Genomic DNA, 25,064 nt, shown 5'->3' with positions numbered 1-25,064 from the left:
GGCCACTGTACAAATAACTCAGATATTTAACTATGTCCACCCTGGCTGGGTCCAATGCCTGCTGAAAGGAAAGGACACTTCTAAGAAGCCACTATCCCCTGCAGGCAAGTCACACGGACCTCCTCCTCCCACAGGCCATAGCAACTCTACCCAATATATCAGCCTCTTTGCTGGAGCAACCCATTAGGATCAGGCGATTTGTCACCAACTGCTATTCATGTTTCACCACTCATTTCATTAGATGCTGCCAGGGAAAGACCCAAAACAGAAAAAGTAGAAACACACTTTTGGACTTTGGCCTCTCTTTGGCCACTTTATGCCAAAAATCCCAAAGACGTCTGAACAGCTAAAGACAACAGGCATGTCCAGCAAGAAATTCTCAGCTGGTGTCTGCTGTGAGCCATAGTCTCCAGGGCACCACTGCTCCAAGTGTGGTTTGTGAGCCCGCAGCATCACTGGGGGCTGTGAGAGACAAAGGCTCCCAGTCTGAACCCGGACCTTCCAAATCAGAATCGGTCTCTTAGCAAGGTTCTCCAGGTGACTCGTGCACACTTGAAGCACTGGACTAGGAAACCAGGAAACAGTAAGGCTGAGACCTTCAGCATCACCAATTCAGTCGATGAAGGCCCACTGACCCGGCATGCAGATTAGGTAAACGCAATGGGATAGGGGCCTGCAACAGAGATAGATATCTTCCAGATCCCAATTGGAATTTGCATAATTTGGCACTTATGACCTGAGGAATCAAAACACTGGAGGGCACGGCAGGATCAATTCCAATACCCAGGTCAGCCAAAGTGGCTGGTAACCTGCTGAGCCGAGGTGGCCCCTGGCAGAGGACACAACCCCTGAAGGAACCACAGAATCACAAGCCTGTCAAAGAAGTTAAAGAAAAACACTAGTTCCTAAACCAGAGGGTGGCAGAAAGAGCCCCCAGTGGCCGGGAGAGCTCTGAGTAGAGCCCACGCCACCCACGGCTGCTGTCTACAGCCTTCAGAAGGCGCCTCCACCACGCCAAGGACAACACCCTCTCAGCTCTACGCTCCCAGCTGGGGACTTTTACACTGCAAAGACTCTCAACTCCACTGGCCCAGAATGCAAAACGGAACTGGAGCCCCGTCACTGTGGGCTCAGCACGCTAACTCACTGGGGGTGCTTCTTGTAGACGGAGCCGTCCACCCCGATGGTGGACCGCAGCCGCTCCTCGCCCTTGTTCTCCTTGATGCGCCGCAGCACGGCTGCCAGGGTGGCCGCGCACAGGTTGGCTGAGCGCGTGGACACAATCTGGCAGATCCGGTGGGTGGCCACGCAGTCCTCCTGTGTCGGGTCCAAGCCCAGCCGCACCAGGATCTCGCGAGCCTTCCGGATGCCATCCTTCTCCCTGGGAAACAGAAAGGCAGCGCGTGGGCACGTGTTCAACCCCCTGTGACCAGTAGGGAGGGGTTGTGCGGGGCTGAGAAGGAAACCCTTCAGCTCCAGCAGATGCCATCTACCCTCTTCACTGCTCTGCCCACCAACAGGGGGCGTTGAACAAAGAGGGGAAACACAACCCAAAGCTCCTCTCCCAGACAGATGGATGGGCTGGGAAACAGAAAGGCAGCGCGTGGGCACGTGTCCAACCCCCTGTGACCAGTAGGGAGGGGTTGTGCGGGGCTGAGCAGGAAACCCTTCAGCTCCAGCAGATGCCATCTACTCTCTTCACTGCTCTGCCCACCAACAGGGGGCGTTGAACGAGGAGGGGAAACACAACCCAAGGCTCCTCTCCCAGACAGATGGATGGGCAGACCGACTCACACACACACACACACACACACACACACACACAGTAAGTGCCTCTCTTTCCTGACCCGATGAGAAAATCTGATATTTCTTATCACATAATGTATTAAGGACAAGGCCCTGTTCTTGGAGCTTTACACACTGAGCTGTGCATGTGTGAGTCTGTGCTGTTTGCTTGAATCTAGGGGTAGATAGAGGGAACAATGTCCCTGCCACCCGCTACCCGCCACCTCTGACCGTGTAAGCCCAGTTGTGCAGCCCACCCTATTTTCTCTCTATAAAGCAGTCAGTCTACTGCATTTCACACCGGGGTAGGCACTGCTTAACTTGTGCTAAGGACAGCGATAAAGATAAAGGGCTGGTGCTAGAGACTAGCACCCTTCGCAGGGGAATGAAGCGCCTCACAAATTTGAGTACTTTCATGCCCTCGGGGCTTAACAAGTAGGCACAGTTCCTTCAAGAGTTTCCACTTCGTTTATAGACTGTTTCGTGGCTCCCTCTAGCACCAAAATCACCTCCTCTCCACCATCTGAAACAACAGAGCCCCCTCAAGCCACAAGTGGAAGTCTCAAAAACAGGAATCAAGGGTCAATTATGGACATTGTTAACTCAAAAACAAAAATTAAGCCATCTTCATGCCCATCCCTGCTGCTCTGAGAAAATGCAGGCCTCAGCTCTACCTATTAGAACTAAATGAGTAAATCTCAAAGCTGTTCAAGGATCTATTTTTCTATTATGTGAAGCAGTGGTCAGAATGGAGCCTTTTTTGAGAATCGACAATAGAGAATGGACTGTCAGAGTTTCGGGAGAAGGGAAAGGAAGTAGATGCAAATGAGTCAATCAAGGGGCTCTACTAGGAGCCTCCAGCCATTAAGCCAAGCCTCCGCTCCCCCTGCCAGGCAGGGATGCAAGTGTGACATCCCTGTCTATGGGACCTAGTCATTCCCAGCATGAGTCACTTCGATAGTCAAAATAGACAGGAGTGGAGGCTATGTGGTAAGTGAAGTCAAGCCATAGCCCTCCCCCACCCATGGCCCATGTTGGGTGAGACCACATTTGAAAGGTCAAGGGCAGTGTCCCTCCCTCACTCCCCATCTGCCTGTCCACTCCTCAGTGAACAGAGAAGGACCCCAAAGCTTACCCTTCTATGTCGGAAACATCTTTTGTCTCAAAGCGGCCTGTGGCAAGGAGTTCGGGGCTGAGCTTCCCTCTGAAAAGCAGCTCCTCCTTGGCCATCTTCACCAGGATTAGCCTCACCAGTTCCCCCATGTACATCCCACTGATCATCTTCTCAAATCTGCAGGGAGATACAGACCGGAAAACAAATGAAGTACCTGCTATCCATGAACTCTCAACTTCCCTGTGGAGGAAACACGCACACATGTGAAACTTCAATAAATGTTAGAGGCTTATGCACAATGAAGCATTAACTTGTGTGGCACTGACTAGAAATGAGAAGTGCAGAGAAGTGACAGTCAGAGCAGGGTAGAGGGACTGCAGGAGCTGGGAAGCTTGGGCTGTCTCCGCAGGCAGGTGGGCCTTGACCTATGAGGAAGGATGGGCTTTTAGCAGGCAATCTAAACATCCAGGGGGTGTGGGACGTTCTGGAACAGTCTGAATTTTAGGTAAAATAAGTTACATGTAGGGTAGTGAGTTTTAATTTTTTTTCTCTACTAGTGATTTTTTTAAAAATAAACCTTATGTACAGCCTCAATATTTATTTACAAGAGAAAAAGGTCAATCTGATTAAATTTGGGGGCTTACAGGACCAGCAACTCATCACCTCACGCTGCCTCTCCTCTCTAGTAGGCCATTTGTGGATTCCTAAGACAAGTGTGAAAACAACAGGGTGGGAAGGTGAGGGAGGAAGGAGATGGGACAAGATTAGAAGGGCAGGTCGAGACAGTTGAGAAGCTCTAAATGTCACATGGTCTTGGAAATCTGGGAGTGAGACATGCTGGAAGTTCCTGAGCAGGCAGGTGATAAGATATAAAGGCGAGTTTCAGTACTAGAGGCCGGCACCAAGCTGAGGGCAGTCGGGTAATTAATTTTTCCAACACTGGGTGGCACTGTTTTCTTTAGAAGACAGTTTCTGGCTCAGATTGTGTAACAGGAGAAAACAAGCCTTTACCATTCTTTTTGGCAAAAAAAAAAAAAAAAAAGGCCCTTTCTTGGTATCTCAGAAGGGATCTGGGTCCTTAGGGAGAGGAGGCTTCCAGGGCCTGTGGGCACTAACTAGGCCGGGCTTCAGTGAGGAGGCCCAGGACAGGGGTCCGGTAAGGATGTCACCTGGTGAGATCTACCAGAAAGGAAGCTGGGCCCTCACAAAGTGACTTGCTCGAGACCCGAGGTCAAGTATGGTAGAACTGGAGCTCAGTGGAGAGCTGGCACAACTGCTTGAGTAGAGGGCGTATTTAAAATGTTTAGGCACCAGCACAGACCACTGCCTGAGAGGCCAACCAGCCTCAACAGCAAGGCTCTCATGTGCCTGCTTCTGCAGCTTCTCAGAAATAGGTGGCCCTGTGGGAGGTAACGGAGGAGTCCAGTGGGACTCTGAAGCGTGAGCGGTTTTTAGAAGTTTTTATTCCAGTTTTTAAGAACACTTTGTTTCTATCAACAAAATACTTGGAAAATACTTATTTAGAAACATAAAGAGTGAAAAAAAGTTCCTACTCAGGCCCAGTAATGACTCAGGGTCATTAGACCATGGCTGACACTGGTCTATGTCCTCCCAGCCTCTGATTTGTCTAAGGCTGAGCCAGTGATGGGTTGCCAAGGCTGGGCTGGCACTTCTGTCTTCTGACACTTCTAAGGACGTAGGGCTCCTTTGAATGGCACATGTGTGCCTCACTGACAGGGGCAGATACCGAGTGAGTGACTTTTCAGTTCATAAATTCCTCACCAGCCATGACAGACATAGCCAGTATGTTCCTATGAAAAAGTTGCAAGTAAATGGCCTTTCATTTCAACATGTGAGAAGCTGGAGACTTAAATCAACCATGCTTCCTTGAGGAAGCGAGGATTCTCCTTGTAAAGAAAAAGGCCCCCACCGCTGAGCTGGTTTGCAGGGTTGGATTTTCCTCTCCAAGCAGAGATCTGCACTACCAGCTCCCCTGCAGTAGTCCCAGTAGCAAGAAGACCAGAGAGGGCCTGAATTGCTCAAAATGTTTTGCAATTGCCTTCCAATCTTACAGCAATCCCTGTTTCAAGATCTTTAAGCGACATTTGGCCAACGTTTGTGATAGTGAAATAATGTTTTGTAAGAGTCAAAAGTAACTAAACGCCAAGTCAGGCCAGGCTGGATAGTATAATATTCAGGATCCAAACGTTGGAGCCCTTCCTCCAGTCCACCCCAGGACCCTGGCTGGGCCACAGGTCCAGGGAAGGCAGCCAAGGAGGAATCTTAGCCAACTTTTCCACAGGCCTTGGGTCTGCATACAGTTGGGGTAGGAAGCCCTGGGACTCCGTCAGGTCCAGCCTAGCTTACAGGCAATTTTACCAAAGGTCTGAGCCATCTGTCACAGCTTCATCATCCTCTGGGCAGTGACAGGGGTGGGAGCTACGAAAGGAGCTTTCAGAGACCTGAATCTTGGCCATCTCGACACTCTGCTATGTGGCTCACAAACCGTTTCCGAGGACAAATTAAAGATGGAAAAGAAGAGCAGGGCCACACACATAGACTCAGAATATGACCTTCTAAGACTACTGAAGGACATAGATTATTACCTATTATCTGATGTGTCTGCTCACTCTGTCCTTTTTAGAGGCCTCTCAAAAACTCTGTCGCAATTACATTGGCCAGCATGTAATGAGCACAAAATCCCATAACTAGTGGGCACCTTAGCAACTTTGGGGGATGTAAGACTGTAAAGCAAAAATGAGAACCAGGCTCCACCCGCCTGCCCCTGGCAGTCCCCACTGCAGCTCCTGAGCCTGCTTCCCGAGCCCACTGCTCACAGTTGCTTCCCGGGGTTCAAGGAGCCCATGTCGATCTCGTGGTCAAACTCGGTACGGATGTCATCAAGCACGCCGTCGTCCCCGAAGGCGCCCCACTCCATGTTGATGCACATCCGGCCCTCGTCACCTTCCACTGTGTCAATGTGGCGCATCTCCTCCATGTAGCAGGCGTTGCTGCCCGTGCCTGGCCAGAACAAGGGGCTGCTCAGCACCCACCCGCACCGTCCCCTCCCAGCCCCCACCTCCCTCTTGCCTCACCACCCTGAGACCACCCAGGGTGGCTGGGAGTCCTCAGAGCAGACTCCTGCAGCGTCCCAATGGGGTCCACTCCACCAGCGCGCCCCCCACTCTATCAACGCCCCCACTCCACAAGTCCTGGCTCAGCCCTCCAAAGTGACCACGCCGTTATCTTCCAGTATGAGGTACGAAGGAACATCCAGGTCATGGACGCCCCACCCCTTCCGGCCCACACCCCCAGCCATTGGCCAGCGCATCAGCCCTCACAGTGTTCACGCACCCACAATGAGACCAATCTCGCAGTTCTGGTCATCATAACCACAGGTCATCATGGTCCCAACCGTGTCATTCACCACAGCCACGATATCAATATCAAAGTCCTGCAGGGATAAAAGGGGGGCTCTGACCTTCACCGTCACAGAACGGTCATAGATGTGAAGATGGAGAGACAGCAGCAAGATGCACAGCTCGAGAGTAACAGGGTCGCACCCTGACTAACCCTACTCAAAACCGAAGAATGTCAGAGCTGGAAACTGGGTCCTGATCCAGTCCAATAGCTGCTTCTCACTCCCCTCTTCCCCTCATTTGTCCTCAGCACGGACTTCCCTTACCCCAGCCCCGCCGTCTGGTTCACAGCTATCACTGCACAAAGAAGAGTGAGACTGTCTTGTCATCAGTGTCATCTTCTTCTCTTTCTTTGTTTTTTTCTTTCTCTCTCTCTCTCCCCCCCTCCTCCCAGAAGGTCTTTTCCTTCTGTGACCTTTATCTTGTCCTCTCTGTGCCCCATTCTACCCTCATGCCAACATCATCCCAACTTTCTTTCTTGAAAATCATATTCAAGTCTTCTTCATATTAAGAACTAAAGGGTTTTTCTTGAACCAAGGCTAAAATTATTTATCTATTATGATCATCTGAGACCCCAAAGGCAGCTGATCACTTTTAAGATTGGTGTGGTAATCATTTCACAGTATATGTGTCAAATCATTAGGTAGTGTATCTCATACTGATACAGAGCTGTATGTCAATTATATCTCAATAAAACCAGAAAAAATAAAAATATATATTATTGGGTAAACATAGCAAGGAAGAAGAAAAGAAAACCTTGCCTTAAGAACCACAAAAGGTCCTCATTTGACTTGAGAACAGACTGGGGAAGACTTCAGAGTGGACCCCAAAGAGCCTCTAGAACCCCAGCTCCTGCCTCCCCATCCTGCCATCCCTACTCACCCCTCTCCTCTGGATGGCCTTCCGTATTAGAGTAACCACATCTTTGCCTTCCACACCGCTGGACTTGAACCCCTTAGTCCACGAGACCAGGAAGCTCTAGAAAAGAACCAAGGATGGAACAATTAATTCCTCACGCTCCTCAAACAACCATTAAGGGAGCCCTCTGCCTTGGGGCTAAACTAAAGCCATGCTCGAATGTGTATATTGCTTCCTATCTAGCTTAGGAAGGAGAAGTCCGGACCCCATCAAAGACCCGGAAAGGAGATTAAATAAATGATTCTGTCATGATCTGTAGCTCCCAAGAAGTGGAAAGGGCAGGCTACAGAAGTGCCAAAATAAGATACTTGTATCCTCCTCACAGCTTCCCGGGCATATTTCTTCCAAAGATCTTTATCACGACACTTTAGATCAAAGGAGTTCCTGACTAATTTCTCCCTTCTGTTTCCCTAATAGGGATGAAGATAATGTGCAATGTACTTAGGGTTACACATTGCCCTTTAAGGGGCAGGGAAACCTCTTCACCATCTCCCCACATCTACATACACACACTCACCCAGGACAGAACTCTCAATATTCGAGCCTCGTCCACACAACCATCAGAGCCTCCGCCCTCTGCCAACACCAAAGCAGCAGGTGGCTCGGGGTTCTTCCTCACCCTCCCAGCCCGGAAAATGAAGCAACAGAAGTATCTGAAGAATTCATCTTACCTCATCTAGTTTTGTCTGGATGCAGGGGAACGAAAAGGTAAAGCCCAAGGGGAGCTTCTTATCTTTGATTTGTAACGTATCCATGAAGTTAGCCAGGCATTCAGCAATGTGGTCGAACAGCTAAGGGCACACAACACAGGAAGATGAGCAGGGAGGCAGAATAGCATAGCGATTAAGAGCATGAACTTTGGGCTCAGAAAAGAACTAGCTGAATGCATACAAGATATGTAGCCCCTGTGAAGTCTTAATTTGCTCGGTCTATAAAATGGAGATGATAACTGTACCTGACCTCACAGAGTTACTAAAAGTATTAAATGGGTCAATAAATATAAGGGCACAACACTAGTTAGTGCTTATTAAATACTGTCCTCTACGTAAACCATTTATCCATACCACTGCCAAATTAACCCCATGAGGCAGGGGAAGTCGTAGCCAGAGCTAATCAGAATGTCAGCACGCTCTGGGAACAGAACATTCTTTCATGGCCTTGTCAGAATCCTCCCTGACATTGATGCACAGCTGACTGTCTTACCAGAAAGGGCAACCCATCTCGCTGCCAAGAGGTATTTTAGCATCCCTGTCTCGTGCTTGGGGGAGTGGGTGAACATTCACCAGTGGCATTCTATGAAGGGACTTAAAATAAGTAACTTTTATATTTTTTCTTCCATCCTAGAAAACTAATTTCCTGGGGGTGATTCAAAGAAGGTATCTTTGTTTCCTAACCTTAAAAATGGAACACACAGTGAGTCCATGAAGTGCACTGAAGGATAAACAGAATTTTGTAGATGGGCAGCCTCACAACCATGGCCATGCTAAGAAAAAGTCCTAAGCACCCAGAAAAAGTCCTAAGCCTATGAAAAAGCTATATTCACAATCTCCCAGGCTTCCAATCAGTCCCAAAGCCCACAGTCCTATGGCTTCCTTCTTGCCCACTCAGCATCCTCAAAAAGAAGTTGCTGATCCCTCCGGATGTTTAGAGACTGAGGCCAGAGGCATTCGGGTACAAAAAGTAAGCAGAGGCCAAAGAGACTGAGCAGATTTCAAGGGCCAGGTTGATGAGATGGCAAAATCTAAAAGCCAGGGGAATGGAGGAAGACAACATTCCAGGCAGAAGCCAGGAAGATTCCACTAAACCAGGGGTTCCAGAAGTGCGGTCCTGAACCAGCAGTATCACCACCATCGAATTAAAATGCAAATTCTATTCTAGGGCCCAACCCTAAACCTGCTGAATCAGGAACTGTGGGGGTGGGGCCCTCCAGGTAAGTCTGAAGCAGTGGTTAGAGAAGGACACACTAAACCATAAAAAGTATTTGCATTTACAAAGGGACCAAGAGGTTGGGGGTGGCAGGCCAGGTTGAGAGGTCCACTGGTTCCCCAGATGTCTGAGATCCCTTCAGTGGGAGGGATCCAGGAAGATAAGGCCACCCCCACTTACAAGGTAGCCAGCTCCAGCTGAACTTTCTGCATAGGTCCTGTCCCTCTGTCTGTGCAAAAGTCGCCTCAGCTGATGCTGAAACTCACTCTCTAAACCAAAAACATCTTAAGAGCAAAGGCTGGGCAAAGACAAGGCCTTCTCACTCAGAGAGAGGGTCCCCTGGGCACAAGTGCCAACTCCCCTGAGCAGCAATCAAGTATTTTAATATGTATATAGGGTTTCTAGACGATGTTGAGAAAATTCTGTTCTTCTGTTGAGAATTGGATCAGAGACAAAATTTATGATATGGTTAAACATATTCCCAGTACCTTCTTCCTGGTACTCTAGTCAAAATGATCTTTAATACAAATAGTCTTTATCCAAAAAAGGAATAACAGAAGCTATGCAAAGAGATAAGGCCAACCATCAGAGATAGGGGGAAGGGGAGCTTTAGAAAAGATAAAAGCCAAATGGTTTCCCCTACCCACCCCTGATCACTGCTCCCTTTTCAACTGGGCTACCAACAAGGGGAGACAGAGAAAAAATGAAAGGCAGTCAAGAGGCTTTAAATAATGTGCTGCCCAATATAGTAGCCACTAACCATCTGTGGCTATTTCAATTAATTAGAATTTCAAAAAATTAAAAGTTCACTTTCTCAGTCACACTAGCCACATTTCAAATGCTCGATGCTAAAGGTGGCTTATGGCTACCATATTGCGCGAGGCAGATAAAGAACAATTTGACCATTGCAAAAAGTTCTGTTGGACAGTGCTGAGTTAGAAGAACCTATGCCTCTTTAAAAGTGGGGAAGAGGAGACCATATGCTTCCTTAATTAGAAGACTATCTTTCTGTTAGCTGATGATCTAAAGATAAGATGCTGGGAGAAAGAGCTAACACCTTCCTGCTATAATAAAAGGGTTCAAAGGGCACATTTTATGAAGTTAGAAAGGATTTTTTTTTTTTCCTTATTGGCCTGAAAATCTGATCACTTCCCTTCCCATTAATACACTTTAAAAATCTAAAGTGACTGCTATTACAATTTGTAATTCACTGTTCTCAAGTGGAAGTTCATGCACTAGAAGGCAGGTTTCACCCAGGGACCCGCACTGCCCAGGTTCACAGATCTTCAAAAACCTTTGATGGCTTGTGGCTTGGTGATTTTGTTTTGGTTTTAACTAAGCTTTGTCTCTAAAATCTATTTGTTTTCCTCCAGTTAAAAGACTGATCCCTAAAATACAGGGAAAAGAGTACCAGTAATTCTATCACTGTGAATTTCCTTCCAGTCTTTTTACCATGTTGTTTTCTGCTGCTTTTAGATATAATATTATTTCCCTTCCTGAGGGTGAAATAAACATCTGTTTCCTTATAGTTTTCTTTATGTTTAATTTTTATGTAGAATTTTTCCCATTTATTCAAAACATTTTTAATATCACGTTTTTCTCAGGTGGATCTTTTTTTTATATGCTTTCTTTTAAAAAAAAAGTGGATGAAAACATTTTATTTATATATACTGGAAATAGTGACAACCTCGGTAGAGCTCAAATGCCCACAGTCCCAGGAATTCAGCCTCCCTTCTCCGACCCTAGCATTAAAACAAGGAAAATGCGTTTACCCTCGGGCCACCCCCAAAGACATATAAAGGGTCTAAAAATATCTGCCCCACGTGTTCTACTCATCGTCCACAATTCCTTTCCCAGGAGGGCCCGATGTGGTGGGAAGAATGGCGCACGAGGAGTAAGAAGGCTCCACCTTTTCTCAGCCCTGAGGCCTGAGAGGTGACCACATCTTTCTCGGATTTCATCTCCTCCATTCACTCTTTTACTGAGTACATGCTGAGCACAACATACAGTAGGAATAGCCAGTACTCAAGCCGAGCGTGATCCCTATAGCTGTACCAGTATCCAGAAATGGCTTCAATGACTCCTATCCATGGACTGAGAGCAGCTGAGAAGGAGCAGAAAGAAAGTCCCAAGGGAAGTTCTTGGACAGCAGGTGAAAGGGGATAGATACCAGTTTCCCTGGACATCCAAAGGCAGAGAATAATGGTTGGACCTGTGGCTGTCAACCACCAACGGGCCAGATACTTCTGGGGCAGTGGTAGTGAGTCCCTCTCTGTGGGAGGGATCTCCAGGGGAAAATCTTGAGAGGGAGAGGCCCCCAAAGGGCCTACCTCACAAGATCTCACATCTGCAGGGGTACCAATCCCTTCGGGAAGCTCCTCTTACTCTGTAAGCAAGGGCAGGTAGCAGAGACCCAGAACCACCACAGTGCCTAATTCCAGGGGGCACCACTCATGTGGACCCCATCACACCGCCTACAAAGTGGGTGGAACTGCCCAGAGTTGTACAGACACAGGCTCTGGTCATATGGATCTGGCTTTGTGTCTTGCCTCTGGCCCTTCCCTGTGATCTAAGGCCAAGTTGCTCAATCTTTCAAAGCCCAATCCCATATCTATAAAATGGAGATAATAGGAGTACCCAGCCTCATAGGGCTCCTATGAGGATAAAATGAGGAAATTCATAAAAGTGCTTTTGCTCAGCCTGACACACAATAGGTCACTGAGTAACAGCTCCTTCTCCAGATGGTTACTCATCCCCTTCAATAGAACATTACTACTTTCAGGGGCCTGGGCGGGGTGGGGCTTTAAGCCCTGGAGGGGAAGGGGCAGAACTTTGCTTCCCAGCAAGGATCACTGCCCAGTGCACAACAGGTGCTCAGTACATGTCTGGAGACTATCTCGATGGCAAGTCCACCCTCACTCATATTGTTCTATTACTGAGAGGATTCTTACTTGGATTTCCCATTTCTTCTCTATCCACTCCTTTGATTGTGTAGATTCTGAGTGCAAAGCGTGGCCCTAGAAGCCACCAAGATATGGAAATGACTAAGCACGATTTGGGGCCAAAGTGGAAGCGCACAGTGCTTGCTGCAGTGCCAGGTGGGACAGACCCCCGCAAAGCTGGATTTTGGTATTTTCTCGACAGGCTCCCGTCCCTGTGTGCAAAAGCCTCTTCTGTTTTAGACAGTCAAGAAGAGAGCAAATAACTACAAAGGCAAAAGGGCAGGTTCCATTTTCATGCGATGTTATAATAACAACTGTGAGTCAAAAGGGGTTGTAGAGTGACCACAGTGGCAGGTGGCAGTGTCAAATCACAATCGTGTATTCTGCTGACTCGCCACTCAACGGCACCACTAACAAGCGGGTGTCCAGGAGTGCGGCCCAGCCTCCTGACTACAAGCCTTCCTCAGTAACCAGCACATGCAAGCAGCCCTCAAAAGAAGCTAAACCGAAATACCTCCTGCTGCAGCACAGCCAGACCCCGGGGCCTCGCAACATCCTTCCTGCTCTCTGGCCCTTCCTGCTCACCTCTCCTGATAAGAGGCGCCCCCACCCAGCCTCCAGGCATGGAGGGGGTCACCAGGCAGAGAAAGGCCAGGAACTCCAAGCCTCAGCCAGGGTCTCCCTCCCTCTAGACCACAAGGGAGAAGAAGCATCTGCTCCCATGGGGCCCAGAGCCCCTGTGGACAGACACCCTGAGAGCAGGGTCGGACCTGGGTGCCGCTGCCTCGCATGAGGTCCTCGGGGATGGCGTAGATCTGGTTCTCCATCTCGACCTTCTGGAGCCCATTGTCCGTTACTCTCACCCGAAGGACGCGGAAATTAGTCCCTCCAAGGTCTAGAGCCAGGAACTCTCCGTGTTCTGCAGATAGGAATGGCCACTATTAGTTTGGAAAAGACAAGATCAAATGGCTTCACAGAGAGCAACACTTAAAACTCTTGCCATAAACACTAAATTCTTAAAACCCGCTGAGTCTTTAAAACACATGAGACCATAATTACTGGTGATGGGTGACCAGTGGATCTTAATTTCTCTATACACATTTAAGTATTGTCTGAATATTTTTCTTAACGCTAAGCACTTTTATATTACTTTTAGAATTCACATCAACAATGAGATAGTTTCACATGTGATGGTGGGGCACCCATCCCCTCACAGAGCTGACTGTTTCCCAGGGGCTTTCAGCCAAGTCCCCATCAAGCTCATGGGGCCCATCAAGCTCTGAGCCAGGAGTCTATGCCTCTGTTTTGTTCTTCATGCCCCCAGGACACCCAGCACGCTGCTACAGGCCTGTGGGCCCCTGGGCCTTCTGCCAAATTGTGATCTCTGTACAAAATTTACTCTTAATGTTCACATACAGTGATAGCAATGGCCTATGGTAAGATGAGAGCATCACGTGATGGAGCAAACTGGGGTCCAAATGGCTATAAATTAAGAGACCTGGCTAATAAGCTAAGCAGGTGCCCCTCAAAACGATCCCAGGCTTATTGAAATGTGAAAGAATGTTGACTCAAGAGTACGTAAGACGAGTGTCAGGCCAGTCGGCTGTTGCACTCAGACAAGCCACAAAGCTGGAGCAGAGAGGTGAGAGTGAAATTCCACAGACACAAGTGGGTCAAGATCTTCAGATGTCACCAGGAAGATAAAGTTCCCTCACCTCCAGGAAACAAGCAGGGCAGATAGAAAACATCCAGGTTCTAGACAGTAATATATAGCTGGCTGCAGGGACATGCTCCATTGTGTGGCAAGGAATGAAAGTGCTGAAGAAGTGCAGAGGCCACAGCCAGGGCTGGGGGAGGAGGTGGGCTCGCCCCCTCCACAGTCTCCTCGATCAGTAATGGCTCCATCAGTCTTCTACTGCCCGGCTGCACACCTTCTCAAAGGACACAGGGTTATTTCCTGGGGGATTCACTTACTAGCATGTTTGTCACCATCAGCCCTTTTCCCAATGGGAGACTGCCTCTGAAGTAAGGCGGAATGGATCAGAGGATCGGGGAAATGCTCTGACCAAATGAACCATCCAGGGTTTATTCTGTGCCCAGGTCCCCTCGGCAGCTCTAACTCTCAAAGCCCTGAGAAAAGCCACGACCGCCTGGTCTCTGAGAGAACTCCCCACAGCCTATACAATCTAGAGAGGCAAATTGGGGCACACATCACCCACCCGAGATTCCATGGGGACTTGCCTCCACGCAGCCGTGGTCTGGTGGTCCAATATACAGAGACTGGCTCTGAGCTCACATCGCCTGTGTCAGAACTTGGCCACTGCTTGGTTTGGCAAGTTCCTGAGCCAGTGAGGCTCAGATGCCACATCTCTAAAATGGGAACATCATAGCTTGTGCAGTTGTTGTGAGGGAAAAGCTAGAAAATATGCCCCAGGGACCCAGCTCAGTACCAAGAACTTAGGCCCCACTCAATAAATAAAAGAAACTTTCCATCCAGGCTCTCAGCAAACACTGCCCAATGCCCACACTTGAGCCTTCCAGGCCCAGTGTTAGGGCCGCCTATCGGACTGAAAAGCAAAATCAACATTGCCAGGGGAGATTAAGGGACCTGTCCAAGAAAAGCCATTGGAATCTGCTCCAGTGGCTTCAGCATTCCTCCGCAGGGGTACGGATTTTCCCTTCCCTCCTCGGCATCTGAAGGTCCCCCTCCCCGCCCCACTAGCTACAGTTGTTAGACAGCTGGGGCAACCTCAACCCCACAGAGGGTGGCTCTGCCCATCTCGTGGCCATGAGCGACTTTTCCAGGCATTCCGGTGCTGAGCCCCCCGGGGTAGTGGGACCTCAGCCAGATAGAAGGAAAAGCTGTGTGGCGGTTGTCATGAGGGATAAAAAGGAAAATCAAAGATGAACTGCCTGCATCAGCGCTCTGCAGCGCAGGGCACATGCAATCCGCTGAATCGGCGACCACGGGGGGTCGAGGCGGCTGAGGCTGCCCCTGGTTGGTCACGATTCAAGCCCAGTCCAGCTCAATTCACTGGAGGGACACTGCTCCATCAAGAATGGTGGTTCTGCAGTAGTATTTTCTGATGGACTGAAGAGAATCCACAAATTAAGTACTACTGATAATTCTGTTCCCAGGGGAGAATGTCATCTCTCCTTTCAGCCTCTGCCAGAACAGATATCACGCTGCATCCCACCCACCGGCACCCCCTCCACAAACACGTGGACTACCATAGCCAGACCGCGACTACCATAGCCAGAAACGATATTCTTTCCACAGCCCACAACCTCTGAGGCAGGTCCAGCACCATGATTCCTGGAGCTAAAGCTTAAGGTGACTCCTTAGGATGGTAAACAGATCCCTCTCCTAGGGCCAACCTCCATGCCATGTGTGAGGGGCCCCCAAAAAGCAGCGGCTAAGAGCTGGACTTTAGAGACGGGGTGGGCAGGCTTTAAATTCCAGCACAGCTGCTTCATTACCTGTGTGGCCTCGCTGAGCATGTCACCTCACCTGTAGAACAGGAGCTCAATGCTGACTTCTCCTGGGGATCATGAGGCTTTCATGAAATACGGAAAATGTTATATGTGAATACATGGGTACACAGTAAGTCGTCAATTACTGGCATCGCTGTCATTATTCCTTTGTTTGATTGTGCAGTTCCCCTCCAGTTCTTCTCAGCCCCTCTAATCTCTACCCACTCCTACTCTTACTCCAGGCCCAAGTCTTGTCTCCACTGTGAACCTTCCGGGACATTCCAGAAGCCTGGAGCAGACAGTGCATGTGTGCGTGATGGTGCATGAAGGAGGATGGCATATATGGACCTGGGACACTCGCACTGGTCAGGGAGGAGTGAGGCTCTGGGATAGGAAACAATGCCAATGCAGGTTTGTTTCTCAAGTACACAACCAGTGTCAGAGGTCCAGAGACCATTCTGCTGAGTGACTACAGCTGGTATTTGAGAGAATGTATTAAGAAAACATCTCCGATTGCATTTCCTCATTGTTAAACAAAATGTTTGCGTGCCAACTGTGGAATGAGATCGTAAGGTCAGAGGTAAGGTTTCTCTTATTGTTAAGCATGCTATTATATCTGGAAAACAATTTTAACTTTTTAAAAATAACAAAACACAAACATCTGGTAAGAAGAAGTTCAAACAGTACTGAAGTGGACAAAATTAAAAGCAAACATCTTCATGCCCTGAAAGTAACCACAATTAATGTTTATTGGGTGCCCTTAGATGTATTTATTAAGACAAGGAAGGTTGTTACACTGAAGCATTCCAAGAAAGGGGTTTAAATCTCTGGTTGTAAGGATGTGTTTTTTTAATTTGGAAGATTTCGCCACCAAATTATCTTCCTAAAAGTTCTCACTAATTTCCATACAGACCAGCAGGTGGAATTCACTCTCACCAGTGTCCCTTGTTAGGTAGTGATCAATCTTTGTCAACTTCCTAGGTCGAAGTGGTATCTCATTTTAAAGTTTGGGTTTTTTCCTTTGTATAAGGCTAGACGTTTTGAATTATTAACTAACCTTTTTAATTCCTTGTTCTGTGAATTTTCTACTCACATCTTTGCCTTTTAAGAAAATACCGTTTTCTTAATAACCTAAAAGGGCTCTTTGTATATTAAATAAAATAGTTTTATTGGTTGTATATTTGCAATTATTTTTTTTTCCAGTTGGACATTTGTCTTTTAATTTTGTTTGTGGTATTTTTGCCATACAGAAATATGTAATTTTTATATTGTCAAAATATTTATGGTATCTGGGTTTTATGTTGTGTCCCAAGAAATTCTGAAGATGACATTAGTTTATCACCCTTCCTAAATATCTCCAATTCCTCCTAATGTGGTCACCACCACTGCTTAAATAAAGGAAGCAAGGTTTCACCATAGGTATATATAAAAGATCAAATTCATCTTCTACTTTATGTAATTTTTTTGAAAAATGAAGCCCAGAATACAGTCTTCATCTCTCTGTCCCTAGGACAGAGTTCGGACTTTTCCTCACTGATGTCTGGATTACCGTGATCATAAAACAATGGAAGACAGAGGTAAGTGAGAGAGATTTAGTTGATTAAGGCTCAACGTGCAGATGTTTTTAACAGAAGAGAAACGAACATTTGTTTAGCGGTGGTCACTTTGTTTACAAACATGATTTCATTAATCCTCAACAATCATGCGGGGCATTACAATTCTAGATTTGCAGATAACAAAACCAATATCCAGAGCCAGGTTTGGCTCTCCAGCAAAGCTATCTACTGCCATGACCAAGGAGGCTGCTCATGGAAATGTTATAAATCCTTAAATAAGGAATTCTTCGCCAGCAACGTCAAGTACATAAAATAAAACCCAGAAGTCATCAGCAGCCTCCGAGCTGGCAGAGGAAGTGACATCATGGTTCACAAGTTGAGTCACTTGGTTAAGGTCATACAGGAGTCAATGACTACTGGGTTTGAACCCAAGTTCATGTGGCCCCAAAGCCCATGCCTGTCTCACTGCACCACACCCACATCTCTTATGGTCCTGGTTCCTGGAAGCTGAGGGTGACCTGGTATCGAATCCAGGATAGAAGCAAATAAGCCAGTAAGTGGTGAAAAAGAAAGCAAAGTTGCCCTAATCTTTATCAGTAACTGCAGCCCATTCCCTTGGGCCGACTGAATGGCTCTTAGACTTGAGTGGGAGGTAGCAGACACACATCCACTGGCAAGAGGTGACATACGTCTTCTTCTCCTGAAAGGTTCTTCCCAGAGGAACCCAGACCTACTAAAGCTTATTGATGCAGGCTTTTCCAGTAGCCACAAATAGTTGTCATCTCATGCAATTATACCAAACCTCTGTTCCCACCTTACTGGAAACTCTCCAGTAAGCCCTCTACTGAAGGTCCTCCTAATTAAAAGCAATCCCTTTCAAAAATAGATAAGAAAAGAGATACTAATCCTCTACTAAAAGAAAACAGGAGGAAAAGAAGTGATGCTGGCCCACAGTTAAGACCAGCCTCCATCAAATTGCCCAACAGTTAAGATTAAGATTATTAGTTGGTTTGCTGACTCATTTTCCATCCTGAACTACCAATCTTCTCACTTTCAGTGACACTCTTATCAAATACATAAGGTTGGCAAGATAAAGGGGTTTCAGTTTCTCCTGGGAACTCACCTGTCTCTGAAGAGGACTCAAATGACATTTCACTAACCGCCTACACATGATAGTCACCATCATCTCAGTTGATGTGGCAGTGATGTATTTGAGCAGGGCATAGCAGGTGGCTTGGTACCTGACAATGTCCAGGCAATTTTTGAGGTGAGGGGCGAGGGCCAGTTGAATTTTCCAACAGGGTCTATTTTCAATCATTAAGTACTTGCCACTAATTAAAATAGATCTCCACCTGTTCCTCTCATCAGGCACTGACAGCAGCGTGCCAACCAGGGCTCTAAGAGTGACTTGCAAACAGGTTTGTTTCGATTTTGTATTTGTAAGCAGCAGTGCCCTTTCGTCGAAGGCAACTGCGTTCAGAAGTGGCAGTGTCCTGCCTGGTTAAGGCTGGAAGATTAAATGGACCTCTTCAGAACCACAAGCTCCAGAAAGCCTCCTTTTAAACAAATGGCTTTTACGCAGCATTTCCAGAATTCTGGAGATCCTTGAAGGTGGCAATTTCTGCCCTCGGTGAGGGTTAAGGGAGACCATTCAAGGAATGGCCTCACCTCCCACATCCTCATGTCCAATTTTATTTCTTTCTCCTACTCTTAACTGTCTTACAGATGGCATTCGTCATAAAAGATTGCATTCTGTTTAAAAGTTGAGAGTGGGGTCTACTACTTTAAAAATGTTTTTAAAATCACTATTTTGAGAGTCAAACACTGAATCTGTTATCTGTTCTAGGACAGGCCAACCAAATACTTCCCATTCTGTGATTAGTTATTTTAACACTGAGCATCGAAGACAGTTGCTAAAATCTTCTTAGCTGCCTGGTGCTGTAGACAACCTAGTCCCTGACTGGACAGCGAGAAAGGGAGCAGTTAGAAGCACTGTGGCAAGTTCCAGGATAGGAGTGTTATAAAAGGAATGATTGTTTCTGCTTGGATAAGGAAGGCTTCCCCAGAGGCATCAGGAGATGGCCAGGTCTTAGTGGATGGGTATAAAGTTGTCTGCCAGAGAAAAGGAAACATATAGAAGTTTGTGGTATGCTCAAGAAATGACACGTCAGGGGTCCTAAGACATGGCTGTGAGAACGCAGTAAACGCCAATGCCAAGAACTTAGGTGCCCTCAAAGGGACCTGCCCTTATCTACCCTGCAAGAGCAAGATTGTTTCCAGGGGCCCCAGAAGACTGCACTGAACATTCTGGTCTTCTTCCATGGAGTGGCTCGGAGTTGAGCGAGACTCTGTTTATCCTTTAGTTTTCAAGTACCTGCTAGAACACCATGATGGACTGCTCTAAGAATGTACAGCATGGATTCCAATTGAGAGAACTAAAAAGATAAATCTCTAGGTCCCGGGTAGGTAATACAGCAAAACTAACTTTGCCAGACACAGCTTTCACGTCGTGTGTTTCCCATGTACCTGGAACCACCACAGTCACCACCACATCTGGCAGCCTTTTTAATCTCTAAGTTCCCAGCTACTCCTTTGAAACACAATGCCAGTCTCCACTCAATAGCTCAGAAATAAAGTAACTCCATATTATTTAAAGTAGCAAGTCACAGTTAATGCTGGTGTCTGGTACAGTCAAGGAATGGGGAAATCTGATCTTCTATGTCATCGGTTTTCAAACTATTTTAAGCAACAGGACGCCAAATGCCAAAATGTAGAAGTAGAGAAACGCAGAGCTGCTCTGATTGAAGGAAGGGGACTGGAGGGCACAAACACATTGTAAGTACCCCACAAAAGCATCCAGAACACCACTGGAAAGCACTGTCCTGGTACTTTAGTTTCTTAAGTTCAAAGTATGTGCCAATCACAGAGAGGTGCTACATTAGCTCTATAGATGCGAAATCTCTCTTTCAAGGATTAAACACATTATTATGATTAATACTATGTAGGTGGCTGAGTGTGTTAAGATTTTCAGGCAGGAAGGCCTGGTTTCAAATCCCATTTTAACGTATATTAGCCATATGATTTCGAATAAATTATTAGAAATCTGATACTCAGATTTCATCATCTGCTAAAAAGGGATAGTAATAACCTCCTGTCCAGCTAGCACCTCCCACTCCAATCCCCAGGACACAGATACACACACACAGTTTTTGGTAAAAATTCAATGCAATGAATGCATAAGGTGTTTGGCACAATGCCTGGTGCATGTAAATGTTTAATAAACTCTAGCTACTGCTATATGGAGACCATTGGTCAACATGATCTTCAGTTTATATTGTAGGCACCATATAAACTCACTTAGGAACTTGCCTGTGTGCTATTGATCTGTCTCCATTGCCTGGGTGTTGATATAATGCTGAGCAACCAAGATAAGGGCTCCTTTCAGGGTTTTATCAGCTTCCAAGCAATCTAACACCAGCCTAGTTTCTCTATCATATCATGTGCTTACATTATATGACCCATGTCATTCTGTAATCATTTTATCTGTGTAAGCCTTATCTCTCAGGACAATTTTCACTCTTCAACAGCAGGGCACAAGGTAGCTCAGCACACTGCTGCCCCACAGAGGACCAGCCTCAGAGGGGTCTCTATTGAACAAGCCGAACAGCTAGGCCTGAGTTACTAACAGAAGGATCAATTCATTGCGCTAGCAGTGTGTGCATATGTGGGAGGAGGGGTAGATAGATAAGCAATAAAATGCCCCATAGTGGTGTGCCTAAGTGCCTTGGCGCACAGCTGGCTGGGTTTAAATATCAACACTTCCATTTGCTTATTACTAAATGACTTTGGGCAAGTTGCCTAATCTCTCTAACTTTAGTTTCTTTTTCTATAGAATGGCGTTCAAAGTGCCTAGCACTGGGTCACTGTGAGAATTAATGAGATGACTCAAATACACTGCTTAGCACAGTACATGGTATTTTAAAAGCCTACAATTTTTAATTATTATCGTTGTCATTTATCGTTTCCTGCTCTCTAGGGTCTTAAGTCTGGGTAGAGGGTGGAGCTATACTCACCCATAAAAATAATTCACAATTCAGGGAAATGGGGAAACGTCAAATGATCAATACTGCAAAAACTTCATCTCACTCTGCTTATAAGACATCGTTATACCTAAATGTCAAGGCAACGAAGGTGATAAAGACACTACAAAGATAATTTATTTCTAAATTGGAACATGCAGTTAAACTATTTGAAGATTTCCAGTTGGGTTGCACTTGAGCTTCTTATTAGAATGGTACAAAGCCAAACCATATTTATGATCTTTTAAAAAAGACAATAATGATTTGCTATAGAAATTTTCATTCAGCAACACGAGTTCATGTAAACTATGAATCTTATGGCCATGGAGTCAGGACTACCTAAGCTTAAATCCCAGCTCTGCCACTAACTGGCCACAGGTGACCTTGGCAATAATCGCCAACCCTCCTTTAGCCTCAGTTGCCTTATTTTTAAATCGGGAATGTCTCTCTTGTATATATAGTTTGCATGGAGAGTAAAACAGATTATTTAGGTAAACAGCCTAGTACAGACATCGTGGGTGCCCATTAAATGGTGTCAATTATTCCTGCATTTCCTCTTAAGATGATACTGTCCTCTGAAAGCCAGATCCCTGTGATATGGTCAGCCCCGACAGGACTGTGGTTAGGGCTGGCGCCGCAATCACTTGCATAGCCAGCTTAGGTTAGGGCTGCCTACAGAGAGGTCAAGATACTGAGATTTCTGGCTGATACAAATCAACACTTTCCTTACTCAACTCTGCACTGCCAAAAACAAAAGTGTGGGGGCGGGGAGGCAGGGGGAGTTTACAGACAACAAATACTGGTGATATGGGACAAGTGGAACTCTCATTCATCATTGGTGGGATTCTAAAACGGCTCAGCCACTTTGGGAAAAGGTCTGGAAGTTTCTTATCAATTAAACACATCCCAAATTCTATGACCCAGAAATTCCACTCCTAGTTATTTAATCAAGAAAATGAAACAAATGAAAGCAAGTACCCACAAAGAGGACATTCTCATGCAAGAATGCTTATAGCAGCTTTAGTCATAATAGGCAAAAACTAGATACAGATCAGGTGTCTGTCAATGTTCATGTCATATAGCAGGGGTCCCCAATCCCCCCACCCCTCCACCCTGGGGCCACACAGGAGGTGAGCAGCAGGCTGAAGACAGTGAAGCTTCATCTGTATTTGCAGCCGCTCCCCAGCACTAGCATCACTGCCTCAGCTCCACCTCAGATCATCAGGCATTGGATTCTCACAGGAGCACCGGTCCCTGGTGCCAAAAAGGTTGGGGACCACTGTCATATAGGATTCCAACCATACCATGGAATCGGCACCCAAAAAGGAACAAATTATTTATATAGCATGGATAAAGCCCATATTATGATGGATAAGCAAAGCCTTACTTAAAGAGAACATACTGTATAATTGGATTTATGGAATAACCTAGAACAAGCAAAACTAAGACACGTGGACAATTTTAAATGGTGATTGCTTCTCGGGGTTAGAGACAGAGACTGCCTAGGAAGGAGCACGAGGGAAACTCCTGGGCTAACGGTTAATGTTCTCCATTTGATGGGGGCTCTGTATTAAACAGGCATATGTACTTGTCAATTCATCGGGTGATTTGTCATCTCATTGTATGAAATTTTACATCAGAAGAAAAAAGACCAAATATTGAACTCTAGTTAATAAACTGCACGTTAAAGTTTTAGGGTTGAACTGATTTCTGCACTTTACTTTGCAATGAAAAGCCTCAAAAAAAAAAATAAGACAGACTGGTTGGTAGAAGGATGGAGGAGTGTGATAAAGCAAACCTAGTAAATACCAATGTAGAATCTGGGGAGTCCATATTTGGATGTTCATTACACAGTTCTTTCAACTTTTTAAAACTGTTTGGGGGAAAACAAAAACCAAATAGGGAGCATTTTACATACATACCTTGGCTGACACCAAAGTCAGTCAACTCAGTAAGATATTCTTAGACCATTTATATACACGTCATTTTGATCTGTGCCAGCTATGTTTATTTGCACTGAGTGGTCCACGCGTCTATGCAGCGTAGGTATTTGGAATCAGCCCACAGGGGGCTCAGAGGCTGCTGATATGCTCTTCCTTCTCACAGTGAACTCAAACTATCATTTGGAGGTTCGTTTTTCTTCAGTGTAATGGAGGCCTCCATCATAAATGAATGGCCTGAAACTTCCTGACGTCTTTCCCACATTTTCTACTGGGACTTGGATGACCATTAGATAGCTAGCACCTGTATAAAAAGAGCTGGGACCTGGTCCTCCCTCCAAAAATGCAGGGTTTGGTGATGGGGATAAACCCTCAGACCTGTTCCTCCCTCCAAAAGGACCTTAGGAGGCTCACTGACCCTCTCTCGAGAAAATGATGCTGGACGTGCCTCTTGCTGTGTGGTGGGCTGGGCTACATAGGACTGTATTTATAACATACACAAAAATGTAATATATTTGATTCTCCTTTAATTCTCAGTTAGCACACCCTGTTTCCTCTTTTTATAAATGAGGAAATGGAGGATTGAGGCCAAAATGAACTCCTCTAAAGCACGCAGCTTGAATTAAACCCCATTTAAACCTAGAATTCTGATCTTCGCCCCTCACCACAACTGCCCTGAAAACACCTCTCATCCCTGGCAAGAAGCAGCCAATTTTACAGATCCATGTCTAAGACAAGACAAGATGAGGAGTATTGAAGCAGTGGCTTTCCAATTACAAGCTGAAAAAAAGTTAGGGGGTGCTAACTAGCAATTTTTAAAAACCAGAATTAGAAAGTAATTAGAAATTAGAAAGTAATAGATCTGAATGCATCACATTTAAGAATAAACATTGGTCCCTGAGATTTTTGTCAATTGTATATCAATACTTATACATATGTGTTTCTTGCTGTGAGTATGTATGTAGTCCAGAAAAGTTATAGAGCCACCGATTTAAAGATTAGATCCCTCAAGATCAGAGGTTTAGATCTGAGGTTTAATTTCCCAGCTTTGAAAAGTAATCCTAAAGAGGAATGGGCTGAGAAAGGTTCTGAGTAAGGCCAGCGTGGAGTAGGCATCACTTAATCAAAAGCCTCCAGTCTGTGAGAGAGAATCACCAGAAGCAGCAACAGAGCCCAGAATGTGGCCTGGGCCAAGAAGCGGATGCACCAGCAAGGCCCCATGGGCTGTGTGACCACCTCCAGGAAAAGGCAACAGTCCCTGAACACTCTGCTCTCTCGGTCTCTCCTCGCAGCACTTTACTAGGGAACCAGTAACAAAGGAGAATTTTCATTTTTGATAGACTTTATCTATCGAAGCGTCCCTGGTCCTTGCTGCCATTCCATAACTCATAGCCCCAACAACAAAACATAAGCTGGAAAGCCATGATGTTGACCTTTCAATGACATTACCTCATGTTCCCCTCTGCAGTTCCATTCTCTCCAGAAGCAGCCCCTATCATTTATCTGGTGTAGTTTTCCCAGTTTATATCCCAATAATCTTATGATGTTTGTGTCCCTAAGCATTGGAGAGCATTGCTCCAAGGGAGATTTTTAAATTTACATTCAATTACTATGAGCTTCATGTCCTTCTACAATTCTTCACTCATTGACTTTTAGAGGTACCCATATTTATATACGCTCATTTATGTAATGTGCTGTATATAGTATTCCATCACATGGCTCTTCCATAAACTGTTCCCAATATGCTGTCATTATAAGCAACACTGCTATGAGCATTGTTGGACATGTCTCTTTGAGTTCATATGGAAGTTTGTTCAAGGTGTAGTTGGAAGTGTATCTGCTGAGTTATCAAATACACATATTTTCAACTTAACTAGTTATTGCCAACCTCACATCCCAGGATAACTAGTA

The 25,064-nt window shown here is 46.1% G+C and overlaps 1 protein-coding gene across 1 annotated transcript in view; it reads right to left on the bottom strand.

Annotated features, from left to right (window-relative positions):
• Positions 1-25,064, bottom strand: part of HK2 (hexokinase 2) — a 60,515-nt gene that overhangs the window by 13,902 nt on the left and 21,549 nt on the right. The window contains 7 exon segments of the mRNA XM_025049464.1: positions 1,148-1,381; positions 2,921-3,076; positions 5,737-5,920; positions 6,254-6,353; positions 7,201-7,296; positions 7,908-8,027; positions 12,875-13,023. Of these exon segments, the coding sequence (XP_024905232.1) occupies positions 1,148-1,381; positions 2,921-3,076; positions 5,737-5,920; positions 6,254-6,353; positions 7,201-7,296; positions 7,908-8,027; positions 12,875-13,023 (1,039 nt within the window).

This window comes from Pteropus alecto, unplaced genomic scaffold (genome assembly GCF_000325575.1).
Source record: "Pteropus alecto unplaced genomic scaffold, ASM32557v1 scaffold100, whole genome shotgun sequence".
Taxonomy (NCBI): domain Eukaryota; kingdom Metazoa; phylum Chordata; class Mammalia; order Chiroptera; family Pteropodidae; genus Pteropus; species Pteropus alecto.
This window is presented reverse-complemented; position numbering and strand designations above follow the sequence as displayed.